The sequence below is a fragment of the Typha latifolia genome, chromosome 7 (assembly GCF_019914945.1).
Source record: "Typha latifolia isolate L0001 chromosome 7, TyphaL0001v2, whole genome shotgun sequence".
Taxonomy (NCBI): domain Eukaryota; kingdom Viridiplantae; phylum Streptophyta; class Magnoliopsida; order Poales; family Typhaceae; genus Typha; species Typha latifolia.
In genome coordinates this window covers 1,501,237-1,513,732 of record NC_133092.1, presented here as the reverse complement: position 1 = coordinate 1,513,732, position 12,496 = coordinate 1,501,237, and the positions used below count along the sequence as shown (strand labels likewise).

Sequence of the window (12,496 nt, the reverse complement as noted above, 5' to 3'; positions counted from 1 at the left end):
CTTTTCTTCTTACTTTTCCCTTTATTATTGGTCCACAGATGTCTAAACTGTCTCATGGGTGATAAGTATGTATTCATGATAAACCAATTAAAGATATTTCATGTAAATCTCCTAGATTTATAACTTACTATTATATCAGAGGAACATCCTATAGGAGGAACTCATTTGAAGGAAAACTAAGAGAGTTTTCTTAAAAGAATTTTTTTTTAAAAAGAAAACAATATGCTTTGCTTTTTCAAAACTCTGAAGAAATAAAATTATGTTATTAGGTTGTTGTATTTCCAGTATGCTACATCAAAGAGCCGTTAATTTTGCAAATTATATCTTTATCTTGATAGATCTGATAATTTTTGTGTTAGTGTTGTTATACTTGACCAGCTTTTCTAGTGAGCTTACTGGGTCACTTTTAATAATTATGGAAAATTGTTTAAGATCATAAGAAAGATAGGAAGTCATGCAAATATTAAAAACTCTGAACTCTAAACTACTAAAACGGAATTAGATAATCCATGTAGACTAATAATCCGTCCCTTTGAGACTAAGAATTGGGGTTTTCCATTTTTTTTCTTCTTTTCCTGACAAGATACTAATGCTGCTCAGAAGAATATAAACAAGAAACTATATTATCTCTCTTTTTCTCTGTCCTGTTTCTTTCGTCCTAACTGAGCCTTAATTATTGACAAAGACGAACTGAATAGTCTAAACATGTATAGGAAATGACAGCTGAGCTAACCTGAGATTCTTGTGTTATTCTCTATTTATTCCCTAAATATACCTTTTTATTCTATCATTTTGGTGATTTATGAAAATGTGTTAGCAAGCCACACTAAAGGCGAATCTGTGATTCTATCTCTGGATAGTAGATAAGAAAGTTTTAAAGATCACATTTACCAGGGACTCCTTTTTGCATTTTCTTTTATTTTATTTTCTTCTTCTCTCTTTCCTTTTTTTTTTTTGGGGGGGGATCCATCTTCATCTTTACTCTCTTAATTTCTTAATCTCAAACTTATCTTCAGCATTAATGGTTCCCCTCTTTTCTCAAAAAAAGAAAAGATCATTGATGGCCCCCCTCATGGCAGGGACATAATAGATATCTTTCACTGGTTAATATTTAATGCATAAAATATGCTGATATCCTTATTAAAGATTGTGATGGCCTGCATCATATACAATGGATTCACATTACTAAAAGTTTTCAGTGGTCAAAAAGCGACAAACAGGACAAAAGGAGTTGCAAATAATGCAGATATGCAAAACCAAAATCAGTTCTCTTTACACTTGATTTCAAGAGAACAAATTCCTCATTGCTTTATGGCTCCAAGTCTATATTTTTTTACATAAGTAACTAACATATCATGATATGTCTCTATTCTCATCTGTGTTATCTTTTTGCATTATTTATTCTCAATTATCCACTCTTCAATCAATCAAGCATCTATTAGTATTTAGAATATATCTTGGACCTTTCTTTTTATACAGTTTGTAGAGTTTATAGAGGACCGGTATTTTTGTTTTAACAAATTTTCAGGCAATTCTCATTTAAAAATATGATCATCAACATCATAATAAACACTTCTCGTGATTGTTTCAAGAAGATGAGAAATTCGATCCAATGGACTTTCAGTATTTTATTTTCAAATTCCTTAAAATAGAACAAAACTTGTACTGTGTGGCTCCCATAAAGAAGACTTTTGTGTCCAAGGGACTTCATCTGGAATAGGAAGACACCAATCAAGAGCTTCACTGACGATACCAAAAGGTGAAAGTTGCAGGAGAAGCTTCAAGGCATTTGAGTGTGGTGAGTTGTTGGAAGGTATAGCAAGAGGACTCCAGGAGCTTAGCTTGTATAAAATAAACAGTTTGCAAACATGGGCTAATCAATGGCAAGGCAAGGAGAGGGAACATAAGTTTGGTATATAGATTCCAACGAGATTGTGTGGAGTATAAGAAATGGGGTTGGTTGTATTTGGATTCCTTTTGAAGGCTTGTTATATTATAGTTTCCAACTATTGGAAGATAAAGAACTTGCCAATTGAGTAGGTTTTGTGGTTGGGATTGGGGGCAAAAGTGCATTGACATAATGAATATAATGTGATGTCAAGTTATATTAAATGCATTTGTTCATGACATACAATGTTTGTGGAAAACTAATCATGTGGTTGATAGGAGAAAGTGGCAGACCTGATAGTCTATTATTAATCATTCTTTTAGTAGTTCTGCAGCACAGTAAATCTTAATATCATAATGCTCATATGGTTGAATTCTTTTTTCATCTGCACTCCAAGGATTGTTTGATACCCATAACCACTTTAATCTTGGTAGAAACTCTAGGACCCTTCATTGAGGCATTGGATCTTCCTTTCCTCCATAAGTGTACCTCAGAAGTGGTTGAGAGAATTATGGTACTTTCTAACTTTCATCTTGCTCCCTGTGGTTGTGATAGTTTCCTCTCAAACTTTATGCTCGTCATATTCTAACTTTAGTCTGCAATTATAAGTAGTACTGGCTGATGGAAATTTTATTTGTCATCATTACACCGAGCCTTTTGTACTAAGTTTTCCGCGTTTTTTTTTATCAAACTAGACCGTTTTAATTTTTTTTACTAAAATAATTTACACCGCAAACTTAGTATTAAAGTAGATATATTTAACTATAATTTTAAATAAAACGTTAAACTGAGAAGCATTTTACCTGTCCTAATCTACCTCGATAAACGTTTTACTTGGAAGGAAAAAAGTTGAACATTTTAATATTTTATTAGAAAAAAATAATACATAAAACACTAAAAAAACTAAGCATTTTATTATTAAAAATACTAAATAAGAAAGATAAAAATATAAATATAAAGAAAAAATTTATAATGTCATAATTTTGTGTTCAACTATTCATTTTAGTTATAAAATTTATTGTTGCGAAGATATAGAAGAATTCTATAAATTGAAATAATAAAATAATTTTTCAAAGCTAACTGCACTCAGAATCATAAAAAAAAAGATTGTAGCTCCTCCTAATTTACTTAAAATTTTGTTCCTATTCTTTCATATAAAACATTCATCTTTTCAATATTTTTTTAAACATTAAACGCTGAAGTGTTGAGCATTTTATGAAACAAACTTTTCAGACATTTTTCTTTAAAGGTAAGCTGAACTTTTCAGGATTTTACCTAGGGCTACAGTAGTTAGATAATACGAAAGAGAGCTATTTTGGTCAATAACTCTAAGCTTCCTCTCTAATCTCGTTCAATGTTTTGTTATATATGTTTATACTTATCAGATGTTTAATCTACAGCAGTGACACTCTTATTCTTGTAGAAGAGAAGCTTCACTTCTTTTCCATGCAATTAATGCTATTCACTTTTATGCTAACAGTCAGATAAGGAATCTTCCATGGAAACTGATACCATTTACTGTCTGGATGAGCTCTATCTCCCCCCAGACTCCAACAAGTGCTTTTCCTTGGACTGCACAATTCACAGAGAGGAATTTTCAAAATGGCCCCTCAAGTTTTCACTTCTTTTTTTTATGTATGGGGCCTCTTTTGTCTCTTTTTGCAAGAAACACCTCATCTGACGTCAAAATTGAAGAGAGAGAGAGAGAGAGAGAAAAAAAAAACGATCAACGCTACAAAAATATGGATCGCTTTCGTAAGAATTCGATGGAATATTTCTAATGCAAATTTAGCCTAGCCTTTCAAACGGCAGCCATGAGGCAGGCAATCTTAGGAACAAACTTTGAACGAGTAAACGAATGCGACTTTGAAATCTAAAGCCCACCTCCCACGCTTCTCTTCGTCCACCCTTTCCAAAACGATTGCATGACGGCCGTCGATCAAAGTTGTTGACGTGATTCGCGAAGCTTAATGTTAGCCGTCCGTTTCAACGTTCAATTCATCCATGTGTTCCCAAAAAAATAATGAATTGTAACGTAGCAACTACCTTTACCTCCGCGTGGCCCACCTCTCCTAACTCGTCCTACTTTGGAAATTTTCTCAAATTATACCCAAATTGATCTGGTAATTACGATTTCATCATGCATAAATGAAATATATATATATATATATATATATTGTATAGAAATTAGTGATGATAAGAATAAAAGCGGAAATCATTGGAAGAGCCTTTGACACGATCCAACCCAACTTTTTTCAACTCACGCACAAACTTTTTAGTTTAGTAATCATAACTTTAGGAAACATTTTCAACCTTTCCCCAAGGGTATTTTTTTTTCTTTTATTTTGCACAAAAAATATTTATGTTTATTCTAAAATCCATCCCTCTCGCTCTGCCCATTACTTTTCTTCCGTTGTTCCGCATTTCTCCTGCTCGCTCTTCAACAAATAAAGCTAAAGGAGGAGGGAGGATAAGAAATAAAAAAGAATCCCGAGTTTTTTTTTTCTTCTTAGAAAACTAAATTAAAGGCAGCAACTTGTAAAAATGCCTTGCTATTTATAACCAACACGCCGATAGCGATCGAATCCCTTCTCCTTTTTCGGTTCATCACGCCTTTTTCTCTCCCTCTCTCTCTCTCTCTCTCTCTCTCAAATTCCCATCTCCTCCCCATTCTCCTTCTAAAATTAGCCCTTAGAAGATAGAGAAAGAGACGATTGAGTGGGAGAGTGATGCAGGGAGGAATCGTGCACTGCTAAATTTGCCATCTTTAGCTCGTTTCCGATCGAATTCGGTGAAATTTGGTGAGAATTCGGTCTTGGGTTTCTTGTTTCCGCAAAGGGAAATGGCTGCGGTGGCGGAGAACGCGATCGGATCGGAGGACCAGTTCATCCACCGCCAGAACGAGGCGGCGGCGGCGGCCAAGGAAGCGGAGTACCATCGCGACGTGAGGAAGCTGGTGGACTTGCTTTCTAAGCTGAATCCATCGGCGAAGGAGTTCTACCCAACCAAGAAGCCAAATGGAGGGCTCTCGGCTGATGCGCCCATCTTTGTGGCGTCGACTGATTACAACAATAGTTATCAAATTGGTGATGTTGGTAATAGAGATTCCAGCAGCGACGGATCGACGAACAGTCAGCAGAATCGCAGAGTAATTGTCCTCTTCTTCTTTTCTTTTTGTATTGATGGGTTCAAAATTTGATTTTTATTTTTATTTTTCCCTTGTTTTAGATGTTCAGATCATATCAATAGGAATTGTGATCCTTCGTGTTCTCATTAAATTTGTTGTCCAAGTTTCTTTTAAGAGTTTAATCTATTGTGTGTTATTGATGGCTAAGATCATGCATGCTGGATTTGTTGTGCAGAGGAGGAATGGTTACAACCAGGGAAAGAGGAGGATAAATGAGAGAGCTCGAAGAGCTGAGAGGGAAGATAGCATTCGGCGGACTGTATATGTTTCTGACATTGATCAGCATGTGAGCCTACTCTACTGATAAGAAAATTTCTTTTCAATTGTCTGCTTATCTTTCTGTTGCTGTCTTGAATCTATACTTTCCTACATGAGTTTACAAAGTTTGCTCTACGCTGTTCAGATTATTTGTTCACAAAGTGTGCTTCTCTAATCCATTGATCAATAAATATCAGGTGACTGAAGAGAAGCTTGCTGAGATATTTGCTACCTGTGGGCAAGTAAGTTTCTTACATTGCAACTCAGATATTATATTTGGTATATTCTATATAATGCATCTATCTTGAATTAATGATAATAGGATGGACTAATGGTCTGACTGTTTTTGCCTTTCTTAGCAATATAATTTATATGGTTATTAGTTTAGTTTCAGTTGGTATAGTTCATTCTTGTAAGATCTAAATTGTTTTTATAAGCTTGCCATGAATAAAAAAGCATTCATTATGTAAAAGATCATTCACCTTTTTTACTTTCTAGATGTAATCTTCTCTTGGATCGTCACTGACAAGTGTCTCCGTAAACGTTCGCCAAATTTCAGGTATAGCGCATAATTTAATCAATGTTTATTGGGGATTCCCCTTGTTCCTATCTTTTGTTGGAACGTGCCACACCTCTTATGTTGAGGATGAGACAGTGAATCCGAATGCAGAGGATAGTAATTGTTCTGTACTTTTAGGTTTTTGTCGTATTTGCTTATTGAATTAGAGCTTTTTGGAGCTTTGCCTCTGTTTGGTTCTTGTTCATACGCAGATTAGACTTCTATCCAGCATTTTACAGAGTAAGCCTAGATATTTAAAATTAGACTATGTCCAAAATATACAAGAGCATTTAAGTGGAACTATTGAAACAAAAATCACCAAACTTGACTTTTTTGGGTTCATTGAACTCTATAAGCAAAGCGATACTTTTGGAGTTTTAGACATCTGTCAATGCAAGAGTGACGTCCAATATTGGTTAGAGGGGCCTAGTGTTTCCGAGTATATTAGTTACTGTTGTTAGTTGAAGCTTGTGTTGACATAATTCGTGTTATTGTTAGAGATGAAAATGTTGATTGACCTACCAACTTTAATCAATTTAATTTTAAAGAGCTAATTAACCATTCTTGTTTGACATTATTTCCCTCTTTTTTCCCCCTAAAGGTTGTAGATTGTCGGGTTTGTGGTGATCCTCACTCAGTTCTACGGTTTGCATTTATTGAGTTTTCTGATGAAGGTAAGTTTTGTAGCCGTATTAATAGATATGCAGAATTTGGGGTTTTCATGTATCTTCTAAACCATAAATTTGTGGTTTATTTTCCTAATAGATGGCGCAAGGGCAGCACTAAATCTTGGTGGCACCATGCTTGGCTTCTATCCTGTTAGAGTCTTGCCCTCAAAGACTGCAATCTTGCCTGTGAATCCTAAGTTCCTTCCACGGGTCAGTTGGAATAACACAACCATACTTATCCTTTTTTTAGTTTACATCTTATTGTTTGTGCTATTGCTGCTTTTTTATTCAACTAATACATTTTGATTTCTATATTTCTAACTGTTGCAACTTGATACAGTCAGAGAACGAAAAGGAAATGGTTGTAAGGACGGTTTATTGTACAAACATAGATAAGAAGGTAGCTATATTCTGCACTATTTTACTGTCTGTAATCTGAAAATTGCACATAATATTTATTTTTCGCATGTAACTAGCTTATATTTTTACTTTACCTGGGCAAGTTCTATTTCCTGCAATTATAGTTTCATTTCTAATAAACTTGAATAGATCAGGTGATGTTTCATTACCTGGTGATTAAGTGGTTGGTGATACTCTGACATCCTTTACCTGCTTGTCTAGGTTACTCAAACAGATGTGAAGAATTTCTTTGAAACACTCTGTGGTGAGGTCAGACAACTACTTCATTCGATTACTTTTCAACATATTGTGTAAGATATATTACTCTTCTTTGGTTTCTTCAATATCAAGTAAAATTTCTATTTCAGGTGTCTCGTTTGAGGCTTCTAGGTGATAGTGTGCACTCCACACGCATTGCCTTCGTTGAGTTTGTTCAAGTGAGCATTAATGACTTGCTGTTTCCATGGTTAAATTTCAGAGATTAAACTATGATCTTAATTTTTCAGCTGTTTATTGGTAGTTAATAGCTTATGGTTGTTTTATTAGAGAATTTTATTTTTCTCTGCATCATAATCCCAACATTCATTTCTTTATCTCCTCCTAGCTCTGCAGATCTCTTTGCTTATACTTTCTGCCATTTTTTTTAAATTTCCTTTTTTCAGTTAGTGATTGTCTTTAAGCTTCTTCAATGTCTCTCCAGTTGTATGTATTTTTTGATGTAATTTGTATGAAGGTTTTTCCCTTGTGCATTTGCTAAATTATTTCAATCATTTCATTGGGTCAAAAGGAGATGCTGCAGAATTCTTGGATATCTATTTTATCATGTTCCATTGCTTGATACCATTAAATAGGAACTTCCAGAGCAAGTTCATACCTTTTAGCATATTTAGTAGGTACCCGAAATTTCCCGCTTACTCCATTCATTTATGATCTAACAGAGATGGTCAGTTTTTCACTAGGTCAAGCAATTATAAGTAATTTCATCCTACATCTTGCACAGTATTATATACTACAATGTTCACTCTGAAAAGGTACCTAAGAGATGTATGTACATAAGGAGCAGCTCTCAAGTCAATAAGAACCATGACAGACAGTAGCCATCACAGTGGCAGTGCTGATCTGCCACCATGTTAACCTTTCTACATGCACAAGCCGCAAGCAATAAAAAATCATCATGCATATCAACAGCTGCCTGCATTCCATGGCAAGAGTTTCAGTTAATAGTATCATTGCACTTGCATTGTGAAGATTTCCTTTCTTTCTCCCTGCATTCAGATTTGAAGTCCTTTAGAAATCTAAAGGTAAATTTCTGTAAGCATGAAAAGTTGTTCGCAGATTGGTAGACAGCTACTGCATCCTTACTAGAATACTGCTATGAGATAATCTGCATGTAACCTACAAGTGTAAAATAGTCATCTCTTTCTTGTCACCTTGGGTTTGAATATATTGCCGTACTTTTTTGTGGTGCTACATTCGAAAGTTCCTTAGTCATCTAATATAACAGGCTTGTACAGAGTATTTCTAGCTGTAGTCCTTGATGCCCGGCAAAAGGCTAGTTTGTGTCCTACTAGGGATCACTTTGCCTCTGTCATGTTCATAAGACATTTTATACTTTTGGCATATCCAAAGCTTGCGTCCTCATATTTGTCATTGTTATGCAGAATATTTTTCTTCATTATGAATCCTCAAAGGTCATCTCTTTCTTGTCACCTTGGGTTTGAATATATTGCCATATTTTTTTGTGGTGCTACATTCGAAAACTCCTTAGTCATCTAATATAACAGGTTTTGTACAGGGTATTTCTAGCCGTAGTCCTTGATGCCCAGCAAAAGGCCAGTTTGTGTCCTACTAGGGACCACTTTGCCTCTGTCATGTTCATAAGACATTTTATACTTTTGGCATATCCAAAGCTTGTCTCCTCATATTTGTCATTGTTATGCAGAATGTTTTTCTTCATTATGAATCCTCAAAGGTCCACCTTCTGAATTGTGCATGTCCTTCCAACAGGACCATTATAGTTCATGAGTTCTCATCTAAATTCTCTTTGCGATGTCTGTACCATATTGGGGAGGTCCTTTGCAGTTCCAGCTATCATTGTTTCCCTTGATATATTTAAGCTCTTTTGCTAGCAATTCATCTTTTCTCGAGTACTAGAAGTGCATAAGAGTTGAAACCCAGTTGCTGTAGTTTGAGCTTAACTATGAAGATATTTGATCAATCCACCTACACAATTAAGTAGCTCCTAGAATTTGGCATAGGGGCAACAAGATGCTCCTACAATTATATATATATATATATATATATATATATATATATATATATATATATATATATATATGCATATGGCTTGTGTCTTTAGTCATCTTTGACATTCAATTTCTTGCCACTGTTGCAACTTCATTAAAGTTGATCATCGTGATTATATTCATGAACTATATTGGAAACCTTGGTCCATAACATTTAATTCCCTTCCACTCTTGCAACTTCATCAAAGTTGATACTCATGGACTGAACTGGAAGGTTCATTTTTAAGATTCTACTTGTATCTTACTTTGTGTCATGCATCATTTGCAGATTTTCACTTTCCTTTTTCTTTTTATCTATGAAAAATGACAGGCAGAAAGTGCTATCGTTGCTCTGAATTGTAGCGGCATGTTTTTGGCTGGTCTTCCTGTCAGGCATGCCCTCTATCTTTTGTTCCTCAATGCATGTGAAATCGTGACAATCTCTATAATGCTTATAATGCTAATAATGCCTTTGTGGCTTGTTCAGGGTGAGTCCTTCAAAGACTCCGGTGAGACCACGGTTTCCTCGAGCAACATCTCACTGACTCTGGTTCAACTAAACTGCCCTTATGGTAAAAGTGCATCCGAGACATCTTCCAGATGGCTGGTAAATCATTATGCATTTTGCATGACTTCTTTACCAGCAGAGAGAATTTTCTAAAACCCAACTTGACACATTTCAGCAGGCTTTAATCTTTAAATGAGAACCCTTCTCGTTGTTTTTTATTTCTTCCCTTTGGATGGAGACGGAACTATGAAACAACCTTGGTAGCCAACAGTAACACTCTGTGGCTTTTCTTATTTATCTGACAGTTTATGTCATTACCTTTAACTGAACTTTTGATTGGACGACTAAGCAAACTGACTTGGTGTCTCAACACATGATTGTATTTGTTTCTCTCTGTATACGATCTACCGTTTAAATCTCTTTAATGTTGTAGTTCATGGTTAGTCTGCAATATAATAGACTTCAACAACAACAAAATTGCCAACTTTTTTAATTAACGATCATTATATAATGAAGTCTTTAACTCTGCATAGAAGTCAAGACGTATCAGAAGGTTAGGAAAAAAAAAAAAATTAAAGCTCAAATTAAAGCTCTCATCTCGACAAGTGAGAGTCCTATTATCCCTCCTTTTATTTTTATTTCTTTTTCTTTCTTTTTTCTCTCAGTAATCTTTAACTTTGTAATTTCTCTCTTTTTGACCTCATAACCACCCGTTGCCCATTATTCCTGGGAAAAAAAACTTTGCTATAAGATGGAATACCTTTCTTATACAATGATTACGCTCTAGAGTTTACACAGGCCATTTGACCACCAACTTAGAGACACGCCATTAGTTTTTAGAGTTTTTGACCAAATAATATCTATTTTATTTTATTTTTATTAAAATAGATGGTTATTTAAACTTATTATCAAACAGAGTTTAATTCACTATAACCTTAGCTAAAATGCTGATCAGTTTAACGTCTTTATTATTTTTTTTTAACTGTTAAAAGATTAAGTTAAAAATATTTGTATACATAAAATACTAATAAGTTCAGTGTTTTTATTATGACTACGGTGAATTAGACTTCACTTAGTAATAAATTTAAAGGATAATTTATTTGGGTAAAAAAATAATTCGAACAGTATTAGTTTGGTCAAAAGACTCCAAATAATTAGGTGGGTTCGGTGCAGGTGGACACGTCTTGGACGATTAGAATTAAATGAGAGATGTGCATCAAGCTAAAAGCTATCGATCTGACAACTTAGATGGCGTTGTGTTTCACGAAAAGGCTCATCTACAGATTGTGGGCATATTCTCAGGTGAAATAAGATAGAACGTAGTTAGTTCTTAAAAATATTTATATTTAGTATGACACCCCGTAATTTGGCAGACAGGAATCTTAATCTTTAGGCATTAGGGCATTTTGATACACCATATGAGATGGGGTTGCCAATTGCCAGAGGAGAAAAATCAATATTTTGTGTTCTTTGGGAGAAGGGAAAAACATATTGAGACAAAATTGATTAAAATGAAAGGACGTGGAGATAGAGATGACCAAACTAGAATAATTTTATATATCTTTTTTTTAGTCGAAAGAGACTGGAACTTAAATTTATTAGTAAAGAAAATCTAATTCACTATCGCCCTAATAAAAATGATGAATCGATTACCGTTTTTATTTTTTAACTGCAGAAAGACTAAGTTAAAGAGATTTATATACATAAAACACTGATCAATTCAGTATTTTAGAACCAGATAAAAATACATCAATTCAATATTTATATTAAGACTACATAATAAATTTAAGTAAGAATTTCTTCCTGTAAAAAAAAAAAATTTTATAACATCCACACTCACATTTTATAGTAGTAAGTTCACGTAAACACAAAATTTGGATTTTATTTTTGACTTACTACGTTAGAATATTCCGCAAAGATGCCACCCAATAATGTGGTCCAGCACGTCAGCACCGACGAATCACAGGTTTATTCATGTGCTTACTTCTCTCTGTGGGTGAAGTCAAATAAGAGAAGACTTATATTTCATACATTTTTAATCCCGACAGCAAAAAAAAAAACAGCCCACAAGGGTGTTATTTGCAAATTTCTTTAAAAAGTTATTTGGTTCCTATAAAAAGAATAGAACATGCGGCCCTCGTGAATCATGAAAAGAGGAGCAGATCTTTGCAGTAAGCTTCGTCTCCGGCCCTCACTTGCAAAACCAACGAAGAATAGTAAAAATCGTAGAAAATCGACAACGTGCAAAATGCCCACCAATAATGGAGTTGTACCATCGACGCAAAAGAAAAATAAATAGTACTCCTTTAAGTCTGGGCCAATTAAAATGGCCAACAACTACCAGAGGTTTTATCTCAATGGTAAAGTGTGCTGAATTGTAATGCGACGCAGATGATCCGACCCAGTTGAATCTCGAGTGATTAGTTTTGTTTTGCCTAGTTTGCTTACTCTCTAAACTCTAGTAGAATAGATATAAAAATAATAATAAAGTATATGTTACTTGTTAACGTATGTTAATAAATCTTGTGGAGCAATTTACTCAGAATATAATCTATTATTCGTTCGTTAAATATCAATCAATTTACCTAAAGTTCAATATTATTCATGCATGTTCATGGAGATGATTTCCACGTCCTCGGAAAGGTAAGCATATGAAACACGAGTTGCATAATTAATCACCACGTACCTTCCGTTTCCTTCCTATAAATCTTTTGCCACAAATTGAGGCAACTCCATATCACAAC

At 34.5% G+C, this 12,496-nt stretch overlaps 1 protein-coding gene across 1 annotated transcript; it reads left to right on the top strand.

Moving 5' to 3' along the window:
- The first annotated feature begins 4,277 nt into the window (after positions 1-4,277).
- LOC140792513 (polyadenylate-binding protein-interacting protein 9-like) lies at positions 4,278-10,177 on the top strand. The gene is made up of 10 exons (XM_073143562.1): positions 4,278-5,036; positions 5,251-5,361; positions 5,531-5,575; positions 6,494-6,566; positions 6,658-6,770; positions 6,901-6,960; positions 7,182-7,229; positions 7,328-7,396; positions 9,576-9,637; positions 9,732-10,177. Exons 1-10 carry the CDS (start codon positions 4,731-4,733, stop codon positions 9,787-9,789), a joined length of 945 nt encoding a protein of 314 aa, XP_072999663.1. The 5' UTR covers positions 4,278-4,730; the 3' UTR covers positions 9,790-10,177.
- Positions 10,178-12,496: the final 2,319 nt, after the last annotated feature.